The sequence below is a fragment of the Monopterus albus genome, unplaced genomic scaffold, assembly GCF_001952655.1.
Source record: "Monopterus albus unplaced genomic scaffold, M_albus_1.0 scaffold40.1, whole genome shotgun sequence".
NCBI lineage: Eukaryota > Metazoa > Chordata > Actinopteri > Synbranchiformes > Synbranchidae > Monopterus > Monopterus albus.
In genome coordinates this window covers 1905353-1924783 of record NW_018127920.1, presented here as the reverse complement: position 1 = coordinate 1924783, position 19431 = coordinate 1905353, and the positions used below count along the sequence as shown (strand labels likewise).

General features: G+C 41.1%; 1 protein-coding gene across 5 annotated transcripts in view; it reads right to left on the bottom strand.

Annotated features, from left to right (window-relative positions):
* Positions 1 to 291: 291 nt before the first annotated feature.
* nr6a1a (nuclear receptor subfamily 6, group A, member 1a) overlaps positions 292 to 19431 on the bottom strand; it is a 101529-nt gene continuing 82389 nt past the window's right edge. For all 5 annotated transcript variants that reach the window (XM_020599248.1, XM_020599251.1, XM_020599250.1 and 2 more), the window contains 8 exons: positions 9895 to 10125; positions 8469 to 8524; positions 7403 to 7563; positions 6389 to 6619; positions 4982 to 5236; positions 3224 to 3345; positions 2976 to 3128; positions 292 to 2174 (listed from right to left, as the gene is read on the bottom strand). In XM_020599248.1, the coding sequence (XP_020454904.1) occupies positions 2044 to 2174; positions 2976 to 3128; positions 3224 to 3345; positions 4982 to 5236; positions 6389 to 6619; positions 7403 to 7563; positions 8469 to 8524; positions 9895 to 10125 (1340 nt within the window). In that variant the 3' untranslated portion in view covers positions 292 to 2043. The remainder of the gene's footprint in view (positions 2175 to 2975; positions 3129 to 3223; positions 3346 to 4981; positions 5237 to 6388; positions 6620 to 7402; positions 7564 to 8468; positions 8525 to 9894; positions 10126 to 19431) is intronic.

Sequence of the window (19431 nt, the reverse complement as noted above, 5' to 3'; positions counted from 1 at the left end):
CCTACATCTACTAATATTACAAGTACATCAGCATGGTCACTGAGGAGCTCCTGAATGCAATACATAACACTCACTTTACCCTGTTTAAATCCAGGTCAGCAGGGACCTGAGAGAGAGGAACACACTGGGTGGGCAGCAGCCGAGGCCAAGGGTCACGGTCTCCGACCTCACCGCCGTGTGCAAAAAAAGAGTGGTTGCAAGGACTGCATTTTGTCTGCATTTCGAAATTGTTCGTACATCATGAAACGGCTAAAAACCCGAGGAATCAAAGAAGACACTTCAAGCGATTTGAAATGATCTTATCTGTCACAGAGGTATGCAAGCCAGACGTCAAGTCAACTAAATTCTCTAAACCTAGCCTGACAGCCCAATTCAGTCACACTTAACCCACTTCTATTCAGTGATAATCCACAAGCTTGTTTTAGATGATAAACCTAAAGCCAGCCCATAAAAGAAATTCATTTGCTGGATTCTGGGGATAAGCTTATCCACTAAAACCCTGAGGACTGGACCTGAACAAGGTCTCAGGTGCCACACTTTCTAATGCTCCTTAGGTCCAGGTCAGCTCCGACTTAAACTGCTGCTGGTCCTGTGTCTGTGCAAACTTTTGATTGGACCTGGCAAGACCTTCAAACAGTACAAGCTCCTCGAAAGCTGTCCTGCAGCACTTTTGAACAGGCCGGTTGGTTTTTCAACTGGGATTTCCGCAACTGCTTTGAAGATGGACATACTAACAGCAGCTTGTGCTCTACACCAGCTTTAAATGAACTGGAGGCAATAAATGCTGACTGTTAACCACTTTTATGGTTCATTTGAGTTCAGATTGTGATCCAGGTGTTGTCAGTTCCACTTTGTTTCTAGTAAATCAAGTACAGATTTTGGTCGACCCACCTAGTGTTTCATGATTTAGGGCTTGGTCTGAAGAAGCAGAAGAAGGCAACATTACACAGACTACCACTTTAAACAAACATCCGTACCATGGATCTTAAATGTAGGTGATTGCGTGTAGACGAGAACAGGCTACAATGCACTGGGCTCCTGGCTCTGAGGACAACAGAACCCAGAAAACAAGCAGAAGGAAAAGCAAAGATTGGGAATCACTTCTTCTGCTCTATGCATAATATATGTGCACAAGAATGTGTGCAAGTTTAGCAGCATTTAGCATGAAATCTGGCAACATACTCATCTGTCCAACAGAGGGTTCTCCGCTATGACACAGATTGATTCATTTCTTATCCTGATCCTTCACTGATAAGAAATCTTTTTTGTGGAGCTATCAGCTCCCTACCCATCAATGGGTGTTTGAAAAAGCATTGCATAACACTTTGGTCAAAAAAGAATAAAACAATAAAACTAAAACAGCAAACCTAGCTATCCTCCCCACCCCTTGCAATAAAGCCTTACATCCCCAGTCTATGATTGTAAAAAATACCCGTATGCTCCTTTTTTCAATGAAGATCCCACAACTGTCGCCTTAACTCATGGAATGTTAAACTGACAAGACCACCTCCCGTAAGCAGCATGTCTGAGAATCCATGAAGTTGCTCAATTTTGCTAATTCCTTTTGCCTTTTCAGTGTAACAAAATACCGCTTTTCTCTCTTTGATTTATGCAGCTCCTTAGAACATGCAGTCTCTGATTGATGTGCCATCCACGTGGATTTGGTTTTAGACTGGGCAACTCTTCATTTGACAGAAAGAAAAGGTACCTGAAAATAGCAATAAGATCTTCCTGAGGTAGTCTCAAAACACGTGTTAGGTGTCTATCTGCCCTCGGCTGAATAAAATAAACTCTATTAAAGTCTAGCTCTAACAGTGGCAACACTGACACATTGAGCAAACTGGATACACACTTGTAAACTCCAAAGACCAATGCATCTATGAGCATTTGTTTTTTACAGAAGCATGTGCACAGTGTAAATCAGCATACATTCAGCTCTGTCATGTAATAAATATATAAAGAAAAAAGTTACAAAAACAAACTAGCTGCTTGTCACATTCACAAGAGGGGAGACCAGTCCCTTGACTTGGAAGGTCGGGGTGTCTAGTTTCCGGAGGAGGAGGTCACGCAGGGCGACGGGCCGGCCCTGTAGCTGGTCGGACTGGATTTGCACGAGTGCAAGACTGCTTTGAACAAGAGGGGGAGCTGCTCCAGAGGGACATTCACCAGCTTTCCTGTAAGCACACACAACACTTCAGCTTATAATGAACTTGGCTAACCCTTGTTTATGTTGGCACACTATGAATTTGTGAACAAATTTCATAATGGGTGAGTTGCCAACTTGAACAAATACTGGTCCCCACTCGCAACCAGGCAAGAACTGAGGGCTAAAATTACCTGTACTGTCATGCATCACGTGGTAAATTCTGTATAATGTACCAAACTAACTTCATCAGTGCAACAACTGAGTCACATCATACTCACCACTCTGTTGCTTTCACGTTCTCTTTTTAACAGAAATGGTGTTTTCAGCCACTAATTTGTTTCAATCATTTTGACTTTGCAGTTTTATTTTCACTCTGTAATAAGTTACTACACCTCATGCACATATTTCAAATGAAAAGCCAGCCAGCATAGTGAGGGGTTGTGCCCTTTGAGCTGCTGGAATGTCATCAGTGTGAAACATCAATGCTGTTGAGTGTCACAGAAAGAAACTTGTGATGTGACAGCAGTGTCTGTTAAAAAGAGAAAATTTAACAGGCTGGCAGCCATAGGTCAATTATACTATAGCTGTACAAACATTTTCCCATCATTGGACTGTAGCTGAGTTAAACCACAATCGGTCCAGCCAGATAGCCACATCCTCTAAAAGAACAAATAGTAGCATGGGAAGGTAGTTACTGGAAACAAAAATACATTTCTGAAATTACCAGCATTTAGAGGCAACCATGTTTAGTGCACCATAGAATACAGAAGCATTAACTACTACCTAAAACATGCTCACTATTGTATGGCACAATACTCAGACGCCTTACCTGCGATGCAGCGGATCTCTGGCAGACACATCATGATTTCGGGGAACCGTTTGGGCTGGTGCGGGTACTTATACTCAGTGTAATCCTGACACACATACCAGTAGCGCTTGTTCAGTTGCTCAAGCTGGGAGATGTTGGACAGTCCTCTGATATCTGAACAAATGTGAATGATGGGAGAGAGTCATGGGGGGACACAGAAAGGGTCCATGAAAGCCTGGATTCTCTAACAGAAGAGCTTGTGCTATTACCTTGGTTGAGGAAGTTGATGGCTTTCATACAGGCATACTCCTCATTACTGATCTTCAGCTGGTGGAACTTGCGAAACAGATATATCAGCCTCTCCATGACTTCCATCCCATCCTCACTGAAGCTGAGGAATCAGACACAGACTTATCATTTATGCTGGACAAATGTCACGGTGAATGACTTTCTCAACTGTTAGAGTATCGTTTTAAAGCTATGTTCCCCAGACAAAACAAAAAACAGACTGTTTTAGATTTACTGTCTGCGTGTTCACATTAAAACCCACATCAAAAAAGTAAAGTCCCCTCCAAACTATTATCTTCTATGCTTCAATGAATAAGGCAAAAATAGGGGAGGGAATATGTCAGATCTGCTGACAGAGCTTAACAAATGTCTCTGATCCCACAGCTGTTTCCCTGTCTTTCAAACTCTCATCGTTCTAATCTCCTTCACAAACTTTAGCGCTGCCACTGTAAATCAGATATTTACTGCTAAACTGCAGACAAACTGGCAGAACAACACTGTATATTAGGAGAATGTATGTCATGAGGTCAGATTATTCTGTTCTGATTTACACACAAGCACCTCCCACTCAGCTTTTTCTACCTAGCATGGGACATGTGTGGGTTTCACATGCCAGACGGTGCTAGCCACAGCTCTGTCCTGAGGAGCCCTCCCGTTCACGGACCGCTTCACTGGCCTTCGTCCAACAACAATACTTTCCCTATGAAACCCTTTTAAAGATACTGAGTTCAGGGGGTGGAAAGTTTTGCCTTTGTAAAAGATTGGTGGTGTAGATGGGCACAGTCGATTCCCGATGTCCACCTTTCTTCTCAGTGAAATATTGAATTGAAGAGGCTCCCGGAGATTAAATCTAACACTTAATATCTTGTGTTTGTTAATGGCTCCACAATATAGAGAGGTGGGAGGTAATATGAGTCACTGTAGGTGAATTATCAACACATATGAATGAGGGTAATTTCTGCAGTCATTCTTCTGTGTAAATACAAATGTCAAACGTAACTGTGGGGCTAACTACCTCACTGTGGTGCTAATGTCTGGCAGATCATGCTAGACAGCTGGCAAGCATCAGGTTTAAAGCAGTATGAACTCAATTTTGGCCACACATTGACATAGTATCACCTTAAAAAAAAGCACTCGCCTATTTACACATCCAGCAGACAATGGACAGGTGTGTCGGCTCTTTGGTGCTGAGCAGGTAGTGGACAGTGGTTTTCTCTGAGATTTTTACTCTAAAAGCAGCTGCACAGAAACATGGCTGATGGGAGCACTGAGATGGAACCAAAGCAGTAAAGTTGAGGGCTGTAAAATCTAAATGATTAAACTGAAAGAAGTTAAAGCCTCCAGTAGAGCTGAGGCCAGTGGCTGAGATGGTGCTAATTCTCAGCAGGTTACCATGAATGACACATTTCACAACACACAGTCATTTTATCCATTGCTAAGATAAAAACCTCAATCTATACACCCCCAAGTCCAGTCATATTTTACCTGTGTTCTTTGTTTGGTGGTTACAAACTAAGTGTAAATGTTAGGGCTCGAGACAAGGACAAGTAACTTACTACACTATATTTTCTTGCCTGAATGTTTTTAATGCCACATTAATAAGGATATGTTTTTTTACAGCTCTATTCACCATTCCGATCCAAAAGCCAACAATAAGAGCCAAGTTGCAATGACTCTGGGTACAGCAACCACCTGCAGCACCAACTAAAATCTCTCCTCTCCAGCTCACTGCCACTCACCCCTGCAGCTCATCGTCAGACGGCGTGTACTTGGCAGTGACATCGGCCAGGTCTCCAAAAATCTGGGCGCTGTAGATGGTGAGGCAAGAGAGCAGGATGAGCTCCTGCCAAGTGGAGCTGAGCAGGCAGGTGTAGTCCTCTATGGAGAGCTCGCAGAAGAAGGGCAGCTTTTTGATCCAAGAGATCTGGCGAAAGAGCAGCTCGTCTGCCAGGCGACACAGCAGAGCAAACAGCTCCACCTGTGTCACTTTGTACCTGGGGTGAATGAAACAGCAAAGAGGTGACAGCTATGGTGTGTATGGTGCAGACAAAACCACAGCTGTTGTATTCACTGTAGAACCCCTCTGACATAAAATTTTAATTCACTACATATTATTGCTAAAACAGCATTGCCCATGCTCATGCTACACTAAACTAAATATTTAGAGCTTGAAGAAAAAAAAAGCACCTGTAAATCCATCAGATACAGCTAAATCAATGAGTGAATTCAAGCTAGTCACCAAATCCTGTGTCAAAAACAAAATCACTGCATTTACCTTGGGTGGACTTATGCAGCACCTCTCCTTGTATAGATTTTTAAAATTCTATCATGTTGAATAATATTCGATTTATGTTGAATAAGCAGCTGGTGACTCCTAGGCTAATCTGACAGCCATTTTCAGTAGGGGCAACTACGATCTGCTTGTCTACTGGCCATTTTGGATGTTAACAAGTTCAGTGTTCTTCATAGAAAAACTCTCCACTTGAAATTAAAAAAAAAACTTTGGGGTTTGTCCATCTATGTCACAGGATAGAGCAGCAGTAAGGTCATTCAGCGTCTTCAGTGGCCGTGGACAGTAGCACTAGGTGGCTGCTGTGCTATGACGTGTGTTTTCCCTGTCACATAATCATTAATGAACTGGCTGCATATTATTGTGTCCATGTGAAGATGTTTTTAAAGTGCTACAGAAATAAAGTTTGATTTGATTTGATATACACATTCAGAGAAAACAATTTAATGCAAAGCAAAGTTGTACAGTGGAGCCCAGTCTGCACTCAGCCTTCAGCCAAATGTTCAAAATTGTGTGTGGGCTGGTTTGCTGGCAGAGACAAACTAGGCAGGCTGAATTTAAACTGACTTTGGACACCATTTATTAAAAGCATGTAGCAGGGTGCAGCTGAGTGAGAAATATAGTACTGAGCATTTTTTGCTAATGAAGCAAACAGACCAGCTTTATTTAAAACAATCAGTCAAATCATGTGAACACTGCAGTGGCGAATGCCGGCAAACAAATATAAACTGTATGTGGTAGCAGTTTGTAGTAAATAGGAATCTCTAGTCACATGATGAAAGCCAAGCTTAGAACTACGAGCATACCGTATGTTGGGAGTAAATCTACATGACATGTTCTGTACGTATCGTCTCACCCGTCTTCTATGAGCATAGGTGTGGCCAGGGGGGCCAGGTCTTCAGCAGCCACCAGCTGCAGCACCAGTGGTTGGGACTGTGGGTAGAGGCTGCGGGGCTGGGGGGCCAGCAGGGCAGAATGGGTGGCGTAGCTAAACAGGTGAGGCAGGAGCTGGTAATGTGTGGACATGGAGGTGTTGATGTATTGGTCCCTTAGGGCCGCTGTGTAGCCATTCATTTCCACAGAGCGACTAGACACACACAAAGGTCAAATGTCACACACACTTGGCCATATGAAGGCACAGTTCCTTTTTATTTTAAGTAAGAGTCTGACAATTTGAGAAATACCCTTGATTGCCATCTTACCTGGATTCAAACATTGATATGCTTCATATGTCCAGTCTAGAGCAGGGCTAGCAGCTTTCCTCCGCTTCCTGTGTTTGTCCTATGCTAAACTACAGACTCTGCCTTTGAACCTCATAACCTCAAACCCTTATCTAAGGCACAGTGATGAAGCTCCATTCTCTTTTTGCATTAAAATTTTTGGCAATTTTTTTTTTAAAAAACTTGTAGACTAAACTTTGCAGTTTATTTTGTACCCACATACCAAAGCCCAGGCTGCTAAGGCATTCTGTTTTTGTTGTTCATTTCTGTTCAGATTTAATTTGATAAAACAAGTATTCCTCTGAATAGCTACCAAGCTGCTGAGATAAACCTAATGTTTATACAAAATGAGACTAAAATAAATACCATCATGCGAGTACCTAGACAATATTTGTCCTTGATGAGTGCAGATAGACAATACGCTTGTCTCCATAGCAAGAACAGCAGATAGTGCCACAAGTTCTTTGTGTTTGCTATCATCACTAAGGCCGAGGAGCTGCATATTCAGGCATTCTTTGGCTGATGAATACCTTAACCAAAGTCTGGGTGAGATGGGAACGAGGTGTTAGACTGTCAGGGCTGGCTCATTATCTCAGTGATGGGCCGAGTGCAGGCACTGCACAGCTCGGTGGCTGAGACGAACAACTCACTTGGATGACAGAGTGGAGGCAGGTGATGGCTGGTTGCCCTCCGAGGCTCCGTTGCTGGGAGAGCTGTGGTCGCTGTCACCGCTGTTGCCCCAGGTGTGCTCCGGGGCGTCCTCCTTGAACTCCTGCCCTGACATGATCCTCTCTATCTCCTCTTCTGTTATCTAAAACATACACACATAGACACATGAGGAGGGACTGCGGTTTCTCTGGAGCTTGGAGCACATCTTCATATGATCAAAAGCACTGTGTGTCTCAGTTCGTCTGATTAGCACTGACTAGTGCTGTGCTGCTTTTCACAAAAATGTTGAGGAGCAAGGACACAATCCACAATAAAACAGGGAGCTAGAGAAAGAAATAAAGGAGGCAAATGTGTGCGTGCACATTTGACTGACTAACAGACACACACACCTAAAATAGAATCCTTGCAGGTCCATGCCAGGAGAAAACACAGTCAAAAGCCTTTCTGAAAGGCATTAGCATGCCAGAAAATGTGGTGTCTTTTATGTGGGGTTAGGGTCAATTCACTTACATTTCTATCAATTCAGCACATATACTGAAACAGCAATTCAATCCATATTAATGACTGAGAGGTCCTCCTTTCATTAGGGCTTAGAAATAAAGCTCTCCTTTAATGGAAGTGAACTTGTCTGTTTTTTTTCTTTGACTTATTGAGCCGAGTTAGAAGAGAATAACCACATCCCTCCCCTGAATAGTGGCTCAGTGGCCTCATGCCGCACATTTTCCTGACCATTTGTTCTCTCACCAGTGTTAAAAACGATGCCTGAGCTGAATAGGGAATAATCAGTATTACGTGATTATAGTGATGGTGTAACAAGGTCAGGGCTCATTTTCATTATATGCTTCACTAGTGTCTCTACATGAAAATCATTAGCATTACAACACTCAGCAAGTGAATGGTTTGTGCTCTGAATACTTTCCCTGTGAGCAAGCTGGCTGTTGGAACCCAGCCAGGATAATGTGTACAGAGAGACTAGAAGTTGAGAAGGTCAGTGGATGGGACAAAAACTATTTCTGGTGATTACTGAACATGAAGTTGGTGACTTACCTGAACAGGCCCGATGCTTTTGTTCCTCCCTCCTGGCATTCCATCCTCCCTGATTGCTACATGACAAAAACAATTAATCTAAGTGACAATAGATGATCCGTGGTTAGTATCATAGCTCTACCTAGTGGTGGAAACAAATCCCACAATGTCTTTTCTAGGTGGTGATTTTTCTCTTCAGGTCCAACTATAGCTGATCCTGTTTCTCTTAGCAGGCAGACTTTTTTCCTCTCTTCCCTGGAAATAGTTTGTTCAAAGCTGGGAGTTAAGTAAATGTAGTGCTGTGTCAAGACAAGCTAGTCTTAAAAATATCTGGAGAGCACTGAAAGGAGATTTATGATCTTCATCCACTAGAGGGCAGTGTGTGTCTGTGGAACGAAGAATCAACACCCTGCATGAGGACAGAGTGCTTTCTTAACATTAGTGTCACTAAACATTCCAGAGGAGCTGTACACATACATACATCTTTACTGATTGGCAGAAGTGTTTTTCTGTAATGGTTCTATCAGCTGTTGGTCACAGAACATTTTCAGCAGTGAGATCTTGTTGACAAGCTTGTACATGACGTTCTTCGGCCCAAGGTTAGAGTCCACATGGCTTCCTTTCAGGTTGTTGGCAGGAGGTAAATCACTCTCGGTATGTGACATGTTGGAGGTTTTCATAATGAAAAATAGTTTTTTGATTTAGTACAGTTATGGAGGGCTGACCTTTGTAAAAGTTTGTAATGATTTTTCTAAATGATCGGTAGAAATGTCCATTAATTGTAAAGGTACTACTGCCTTTTTTTGTTTACACAAAAACTGGCTACTGCCATAATGTTGTGTTATATTTTCTTTGTTGAAGTTAAATTTGCACAAAAGTTTAGAATTTTTTAAAGATATTTTCAATGAAAATACAGTTCCTTATCAGGTAAATACAGGCTGGCATCGATAGTATTGGTACTAAAGATTCAGCAAAGCCACATTTATGCTCAGTAACAGTTTTCTGACCATATCAAACTTTTCCTGTGGTGCAACTCCTGCCCAGTGTACCTACAGTAAAATGAAGACTACAGAAAATACTTAGGGTATAAAATGCAAGTCTGTGATGGTTTGTTGAAAACTACATTAATAGATGATAAGTAACTACTTTGATAATGGTAAATGTTTACATCACTTATCAAAAATAAACACTGTCTCAGGATTCAGCATAAATGGGAGGATGTGCAGTGTGCCACTGACAAAACTGCAGATGCTTTTTTGTTTTTTTATAGCTGTAAGCTGTATAATTATTTATCTCTTAAAATAATTTGGATTTTTGTTACATTTATCTGTCAAGTTGTGCCAAATGCTCTTATTCATAGAAACAGACTGTGTCAATAAAAATGTCATATTTGACTTTCATGGAGAGAACTTAGTGCAAACCTCTTTTTTCTGTCTCCACACTTTACCTTTGCGGTTCATGCCCATTTGCAGACACTTGAGCAGGCGGCAGTACTGGCAGCGGTTGCGCTGCTTGCGTGACATCTCGCAGTTCTTGTCGCGGCTGCAGCGGTACACACGCTTGTTGCAGATGCTGCGCTTGAAGAAGCCTTTGCAGCCCTCACAGGAGATGATGCCATAGTGCAGGCCTGTGGCGCGATCTCCACAGATAAGGCAAGTACGCTGGTCAGCTGGATCATCTGCAGAGAGAAAAAGAACAGAAAAATGGAAGGTTTTCAAACCATTTCCATCCACTTCTTTACACTAATTCATGCACATAGTGAAAGAAAAGGAGTGGGCACAAAAACCCAGCTGAAAGCACAAGTTTTTAATTGAGATCGTGGGGGCGTATGAGGCTTAAGAGCTAGCCAGCACTGGCTAATCCAAAGGATTCCTAAGCTCCAACTGTCGATCTGAAAGTGGAGGTGTCACAGGCAGCAGGATGGAGAATGGAGTCTTGTACATGTTTTATTCAAAAACTCTGAGGAGACAGCAAGCCAGAATGACACAGCCTATCTGTTTACAGTCTCTCCTTTCTGTCCACTTAACAGTGGTACTGTATGAAGAGGCCTCTTTCTAGGAAGACCCTGGAGACTCCTCAATGAACTTTGTCAAGTTTAGTTCCATCAATCGGTTTTTGATATGTGGCCTAGAATGTCTCTCCTACACTATCCTTTAAAAAGCATCTTCTTACAACATGTGCTTCCAATTCTGCAATGAGGTGCTTTGAAAAGCAGCAGCACTCAGTCCATACCAGTTTCTCTTTCCAGGTGGTTTCTCAGTCATTAACCTTAACCTTTCCTCTTAAAGAACACACACTTTGTGCTGAACACTCAAAAATACAAACTTGTTATGGCAGGAATATAAGTGAGGGCAGTAATTTGGAAGACGAGAGGGAATATTCAGGGTAGGAGGAGGAGAAATATGCTGCAAAAATAGATGACAGTAATATGGGCTTGTAAGGCAGGCTTGCAGCTTGCTGACCATGAAAGACAGTAACATTTAGACCAGAAGAAAAGAAACTGGCCAAAGTTAAGGCTCAAATTTACATTTAGATGTAAAGGAGAACATATAGACTAGATGTGACAGAGCTGGGAGAGGATCAGAGAGAGATGAATCCTACTGAGCAGCTTCCTTGTGAAGCTACTTTACCAATCAGGAAGGTGCACTCAGACTAGAAAGACGGCAATCTGGAAAGCTGCTGAAAATCTTTTCTTAATCCCACATCTACCTCCAGGCCACATAATACACATAATCAAACTCACAGAAAAAGCTGAGAATTAAGTCAGAGCACACATTCTTTACTGTCCATGGTGTTAAGCCTTATCACACCCACACACATTAAGAAGCCCTCCACCCCCCACCCCGCCTGCTAGCTGGAGAAGAGTGGATGGGTTGAACTGAATGGTTACAGAAAACAGCCTCGCTCTGCTAAACCTCATGGCCTGAAGCTAATCAAGGTTCAGACACATCAGGACACTCTGGGCCAGCCTGTCGTCCCGCGCTGGTCAGCGTCTTTCTTCCGTGTTTGTTTCGTTGCCTCAGATTTGAGACCAAACCATCTTTTTATCTTATCAGTTGTGCACTGTTCACCTTATACTGTACAGCCTTTACTGAATGAGTAAGAGCATCCTATGAGTGTCTTTTATTTTATTTTTTATCCACTCCTGATGCATACTGATGTATGGCAGCTCATTCACTGTTCTACACTTCTCAAGTTTTCTTGGTTCGGCATTTGTTCCTCCACCGTCTTTAGATTTTCGTTGTAGTGTTCCTGGCTTTTTTTCAAATTCTCTTTTCTGTTTCTGTGTGAGAAACTGAAAGAACCATCAATGTTACATCTACATCCACAGTGTTTCATGTTAAATCATCCTACTGTTTCATATGGCGTGCTGCTGCATTGTCCAAGTATGTCCTGGCGGTTTTTGTGGGTAATTCTCTGGATTGTAGATAAATATGACTCATAGAGCTGTTTGTTCCAGGAAGCGCTAATGCCAGAGACAGAACATTACTGAATGTAAGATGGCAGTGAAACACATCATGCAGCTAATTCAAGTCCTGAACATGAGATTCAGTATTTTGGCCGGTGGAGGAAACTGCTTTACTGATCAGCGCCTACAGTTTGTGATTCTACTGATGTGAAGGGTCGCATTCACTGAGAACCCATTCAGACCAACACAGCGATGTGTGTTCTGACTCTGTATGTGTCAACAGTCAACACGCCAGTCAACCTTCCTCTCAACCAGGACTGAACTCATCACTCACTGGGCACTGGTTGATTGTTACCCAGCTGTGGTGAACAGATGTTTCTATCAAGAATGGAAATTTGTTAAATGATACCAAAATTTAAATATCATTTAGCAGATCCAGCAAAACAAAGAGAGAGGAGACAGAAGGTGACAAGCTGTTTGATATGAGTGGGTCCAAAACATGTTGGTAGTTGACCCATGTCCTACCAATGCTTGATGTCTGAATGTAAATTAGCAGCCGCTTTTCAATTTCATAATTTTCCTCCTTTGTTACTTTAGGTGAGCTAGTTAACTGGTACTACATAGATTGTATACTGTCAGTTTTTGTCGCATGAAAACACTCACAGCCCAGCTTTCTGCTTCAGCAGCAGATGGAAGTATCAGGCGGTTATCTGGTCGCAGGATGAAGAGGACGAAGGACCACTGGCTGTTCGCTGATGTAAATAGCTGCTCTGTTTTACTAAAGAAAGGCTGTAGCCTTAATAAACACGAGTATGTACTGTATGTCGGCAGCAACATGTGTGCTTTCACACAGAGCTTGCACATTTGCAGTCACATAGAGAGAGAGAGAGAGAGAGAGAACGAAGTCAATACAACAGGTCTGAGGCTGCTGTCCAGCAGGTTAATGCTGCCTGCTGAGCCTGGAGATTAACCTGCACATCTGATTAATGTAAGACTTGTGTAATGTCTCAAATTGCACTACACACAGATGGGACCTTTACCCTCCTACAGAATTCAGTGGTTGGAATGTCAATAATGGAGGCAGACAAGCATGTTTACTGTTTGGCTCCACATGTAGAGCAAGGGTTTGAACTGCTGCTGGTGAATTTATTTACTTGACGTGCAGAGGGAGGGGTTACTGCATGTACTGTGTTATTCCTTTTAAATCTTCCCCTAGCTGACTCTAATCATTCTATTTAAGCCTTGGTCACAAAACAGGACTGGTCAGGTCTTGTCACACATATGAACCCCAGTCTGTTTAGCTGACTGCTGTCATTCTAAAACATCTTGACACTGGTCCAGATAGTGGACTGATATAGAAATGCTGCCTTTGTATAACATTTATATGACATTTTCTGCTCCAAATAAAGTCATATACTAATGTACTAATTATCATATTGTACATATAGTATATTTTTTTTAATAATACTGCCTCTAAAACAGTTTTATTAAAAATACATTAAAACTCAAATGAAGGTTGATTATTGACAGGGCACACTGCATGCAACAGCCTAAACCACTTGAAGGCTCTAAACCCTGCACCATCATTGCATAGGTGCAACTGCCACAGAGAAAAAGAAAAGATCTTGCAGATTGGAAGACAATGCCCCATGGAACACCAAAGTCACCAAAGTGGCAAGGCTTCATTTACACCACTAAGGGGCAAGTAAGAGTCTTCAGCAGCTCAGCTTAAGCCAAGAACTTTATTTGCCAAGAACTCTGAAATGAAAATCCTGTTTCAAACTCAATATGGAAGAGTGTCTAAATGCGGATTATAAGTTATCATGACAGTTCTTTGTATTAAGTTTTCCTTGTCATGCTCTATGTGTCAATGAGGGGCTATGAGTTAGTGGGTTTTTCTTTTATTCCTCTTACTACTGTTTCAGCCAGCAGTCCCAGGTTGAGAATGAAGGTAACTTTGCTTCATTTGGGGAAGCATTGGGTGGGGAAATTGTTCATATATACCATATATTAACTGTTTATGGGATTTTTCTTTGTTTGTTGTTGGCTGCCAGACTAAATGCTAAACCTGAGATAATGCAACTGCCCTCTACTGTTCAGTGTTTACCTTGGTGTCTTAGAGGATCCATATGAGTAACTGTCTGGACTACGAATCCTTCATCTCTTGGAATGAGACTACAGCATCCATCTAATGTGACTTCTCTTTCTATTATCATGTACACCTGTAGCACTACTACCGGGCTGCTAATTCAAGAGCTGTCACCTATTGGAAATATGGAGATTGCATCAATACTGGGAATGAAAACACTCCTTCATGGTTACAAGTAGAAGCCTTTGCAGTCAAAAACATATCAATCTCTGCTCTGCTGTTTTCTAGTTCTGCACCAAGTCAATTATACAAGATTTCACTTGAAGAAATTCATTAGGAATAATGAATAATGAGTGTTTCCATATATGCTCCCATGTGCCAGAACCATTCATTCAAGCCTGAGCAATTACATGGGGTGTTTGCAGTCTCAAGAATGAAAGGCATCAGTACTTTATCAGATTTATATATGAATGGGCATTTTGCATCATTTGTTCAACTACAGACTAAATTCAACCTTCCAAATTCATATATTTCTGATATTTCTAAATTGTATACTATGTTAAAGAAATGGTTCCCAACTTTGAATTTACCCCAACCCCACATCCTTTTTATAAACACTTGTTACTTGCTTTAGGTTCCAAGCACTTGGTGTCAAAACTGTTTCACTAGTTCTGTCTCTTCAGATTGTATAAGATATGTCGATCCCGATTGACCGGTCGATCAAAAAGGTAGTGTTGGTAGATCGCATGCCATTCAAAAAAAATTTGATGTTAGCCTATCATCTGTCCTCCCTATGGTATTTGCCACTTGATTGACGTGCAGGGCAGCCAGTCTGAGATCTTGTCTTTTCTGACACACAAGTCACCAAGCATGCGCAGTCAACCGCACAAGCTACTGCAAAACTCCAGTGAGCGAACTACCTTGTCAGCCTTCGAATTAATTTCCACACAAGGTAAAAAATGAGTGGTGGAGCCAAATCAAGTAAGAAACCGAAAACTTACCACTTCCATGCAGAATGGGAGGAGGACTTTATATATAGACAAACAGACAGATAGATAGATAGTATTTTTAGTGTGGGTAGATCATTTTGACTGTCATTTGAAAAGTAGCTCGCAAGGCAAAAAACTGTGGCCACCTCTGGTATAAGAGAACCCTGGGGCAGGGACTTCTGGGAAGAAACGATGTCTCAAGTGCATCACTGTTCTGTTAACACACCTCACAGACTGATTCAGTACAAAGGGATGCATAGGCTATATTAGTCAAAAACAAAATTGAACCACATCTTTCCTTCAGTATAGCCCCAGTGTGACAGGTGTTATGCCAATGACCCTACAGCAGAGCACCTTTTTTGGTTCTGCCCAACACTGTGCATCTTTTGGACTACAGTCTTCAGCTGGCTCTCTAAATCTTATTCCAGTGGCATTAAGCATAATTTGATTTTCGGATGCTCTGCAGAGACTTCTGAACTGTCACATGATATACAGAATGCCCTGCATCTTGGAATGGTGGTTGCTAATAAACTCAGTCTCTTAGCCTGTAAATCCACCACTCCACCCAGTTTTGAACATTGATAAAAGAAATGTCATCTGTTATACTAATGGAAAAACTGCCTTCACAAACCTGGTACACTCAAACATCTGAGGACTGGGGGCCTTTCCTAGCACAGTGCCAAATCATCCCTCGCACATAAAAATTTGTTTTATTACACAATAGGGCATGGAGTTTCACTTGATAGGTCTAGCTGTGGAGCTCATCTTCACTCTTAAGATATTACCGCATTAACATTGTAAGAGACAGCTGCACTCAACTTTTGTCTTTATTCTTAATTGGCAGCCTTCCCCCCTTCTTTTTTCATTTTTTGAATCTTTTATTTATTTAGTTTTTCTGGCTTGGATGTTTGCGTTTGTTGGCTGTTCATTGTAGCTGACACTGTAAACTCAAAAAAAACAAAAAACAAATATTTAAGTATTGAATAAAAACAAATGCCATAAGCAAATGCCATGAATTGCTAATTACATACCTCATGCAGACTGATATAACAATGTGTACTTACAGTTCTTCACAGACGCACAAACCTCACACCATTCGGCTGCATTCAAGTCCACTTTAGAGTCCATTTTCCAATGTTCCTCTTGCTATGCTTGATAGCTCCAACTGTCTTCACTCCCAGTGCTCAGCAGGACAGCTACATACTTTCGTCACAAAGGGGGCTCACATACAGTCAACAGTCTTACCAACACTCACAATGGTAAAGAATCCTTCAAAAAATTCTTGGATCCAGATTAGAAGCAAAACCTAGGGCTTGTTCTATAGGCCATACCATACGTGTCCAAAAAAATCATCAAAATTCATTCATTACTTTTTTAACTATGCTGTGAACAAATCAACCAGCAAACAAACCAAAAAAGCAAGGTAAAACACTGTCCCTGTCCTTGTTGGAGGCAATAAATACAATTATAATATAATATAATATAATATAATAATAATAATGAATGTAATGTATGCAGCACTTTTACAAGAAAGTTATAAAGTGTTTTACATGTTATAAAGTATATAACTACATCTAAAGACTCCAGTGAGGCAAATAAATAGTTCAGTAATAAGATAAAACAACAATATGAAGAAATAAAAAAAAAAACAGTTGATAATGAAGCTATGTCCTTGCATTAATAAAAGGTGTCACTGATTCTATAAGTCTCAGACCTTCAGGTAAGGAGTTTTTTTTCCAAAGTCTTCCCCATCTATGTCCAAAAAACATTTTTGGAAATAAAAAATCATCTGAGAGAATGTGACTCTTGAATATGCTAAAGAGTGTCGATGAAGCAGCTGAAGACACACAAGTGATACAGAGCATCTCATGGGACATCTGACAGAAATCTGATCTGTGACTGTTGTCAGTGGTTGACCCAGTCACCCATCACTGGTTAAAAGGCACCGTGTTTTGACAATAAACAGGCCACAGGAACATCATCTTTAATATTCAGAGAGAATGATTAAGCTTTTTTGTCTATATATAATGCAAAGAGGCAGCTCATTGGAGGTATGTGACTGAACTGAGAGCTAAGCCTCCCAGAGAGGGAGTTTTCATAGCAGGCTGCAAGGTTCGTGTACTAAAGGTAATTAGAAGGAGGTTGGGGATAGTGAGGGGGGCATAGAGCCTCTCCCAGATAATGAATGGTGAATAGAGGACATCTAAAGCCCTGAGACAGATTACCATTTAAATAGTGTGAGGTTTAAGTTTGCTGCCTGCAGAAGACTCCAGGGGCGGCCATACTGTACAGAGACAATGGGACACCAAACAGTGAGCCCACCCTGGGATTAGAATGTGACTATTTGGTGACTAACTCTGTATGGCACAGAGATTAAGTAGACTCTGAGAAGGAAAGAGAATCTTTCCACTCTAAGAAAGATTCTACACTGCACAGCGCTGTCAACTCTTTCTAAAATTCAGTACGAACATAGTTTATATAACTATAGGCACCTAAGGACTGTCTGCTATTGTTGTTTAAACAGTAGGTTACTTTATGAGCTGGAAATCTGTCATTGTACTTGAACAAATACTTGTAAAGTCACAATATTAAAAATAAATGCAAACATAATCAAAACTAATGGCTGATTGATTAATAAACTAGCTGCTTCAGCTCTATAAGGCAGTAACAAAATAAAAAGAATGAACTTTAGGAAGTTTACAATTAAGTGAAAATTTGCCCTTCTACATAAACATACAGAATATGCAGTAAAAACCATGTAATGTCTAAATGTCAGAATCTTGGCTTATGGGTTTTTGTTTCTACATCTAATGTTCTTTTAATAGTATTACATCAAAATGCTAAAAACATTCAAATGCTTTACTTGATGAGCTGTCACTGTGGAGACGCATGGTTTTCCCAGAACAACAACAGTGTATGTTTTACTGAATGACTCTATGGATGGTTTCACGTTAGGGACTTGGGCCTGAATCCAAGTAAACTTGGCCCCAAGTCTGGTTCATTTTGATCAGAGTAAACACAAGTGTACCGGACTCGAGCACGATTCACGTGTACATGGGTAGGTCCGTGGGAGAGGTGAAAGCAGTGCTGCTCAAACAAGAACGTGGGCTGTTATTCACTCTATTCTGGTATCCCATAATACCTTGCGCCAACTTAGGTTTTGGTGTAGAGCGTATAGCAGACATCTAGAGAAAAACAGCAACACCACAGTAAAATTAAATAGAGGGAACATTTCTGTACTGCTCCAGACTGTACAAATGAATATGGGAGAGATACGGCTCAGAATATTAAAAGGTCATATTATACTTTCCTGTTAAAAGACCCAAAACACCTCAAACTTTGGAAAGAAAAAAATACTACATTTTGAATATTGAGATGGGTTATGATCGGTGAAATATATACAAATTGTACGAGTGTATGGCATGAAAATCGAGGCTCTATGTTATATCCACTATGGCATGTTGTAGTTAAGCTAAGTGATCCCACAGTTTTGCTATTCTGTAAACTAATATTATTACAGCGCCTTTCAGGGCAGCACCACCATTGGTGTGTGAGGGTGTAAATTTCTCCATTGCGGGCGTAATAAAAAGCTGACTGAATTAAATTAGCAGTGCAGATTGAGGCTTTTTGCTGAGAGCTCACTGATATGTGTGTATGTTTTTGAGCAGCATTTTCGTTCCATATCAAAAGACGAAATATGTAAGAGATTAAATTCAATGTAAGACAGGACTCCTGTCTGACAGGGAGTTTAGTCTTAAATGTCTTTAACCACTAACGAAAAAATTGTTATTTATATGATAAACCTGAACTGCTAAAGAAAAATACATGAGTAAGCTAATGTTGGCCTCACAGAGCTACAGTGTGTGCACATAATGCACACTTGTTCTCAGGCATTACAGTGTATAGTATTTAAAAACTGAATCACTATTTTATCATACTAATGTTCACCTTGTCCAAAAAGCTCACATCCATTATAAATAAACTTTTAATACCATAAACACCACGGTCTGATTCATATCCAAGGGTGATATCCTCACTTGAGCTCCAACCGGAACCTGTCAAGTGGGTGTGTTTTTTGCGACTGGAACCTCCTGAATGTGATGTCATAACTATTTGGCTCTGTCAGTTTAAACATTAACAACATGGCTATAAAAGGATCTCTGTGGAGGAACAAAGAAGTAAAATGCTTGCTTGAAATTTGGGCCAATAAAAACATGCAAAGACAAATGCAAGATCTCAGAAATTTCTGAAAGTATTCAGCAGTATTTACATGCACGTGGAGCAGAAACAAATGTCACCCAGTTGATGACATAAGTGGTTGCTTCTTCTTTCTTCTTCCTAGCAGACTGCAAATCAGCTACCTGGACACTGCCACTTATTGTATTGGACTATTTACATACGCAAGTGTTCTGGGGCATGGAACAATGTTACTAATGTGAAAGCAGACCTGCGGGGGACAGGGCCATGCTATTCAGTGGCTGTTATCAGTTGTTAGCA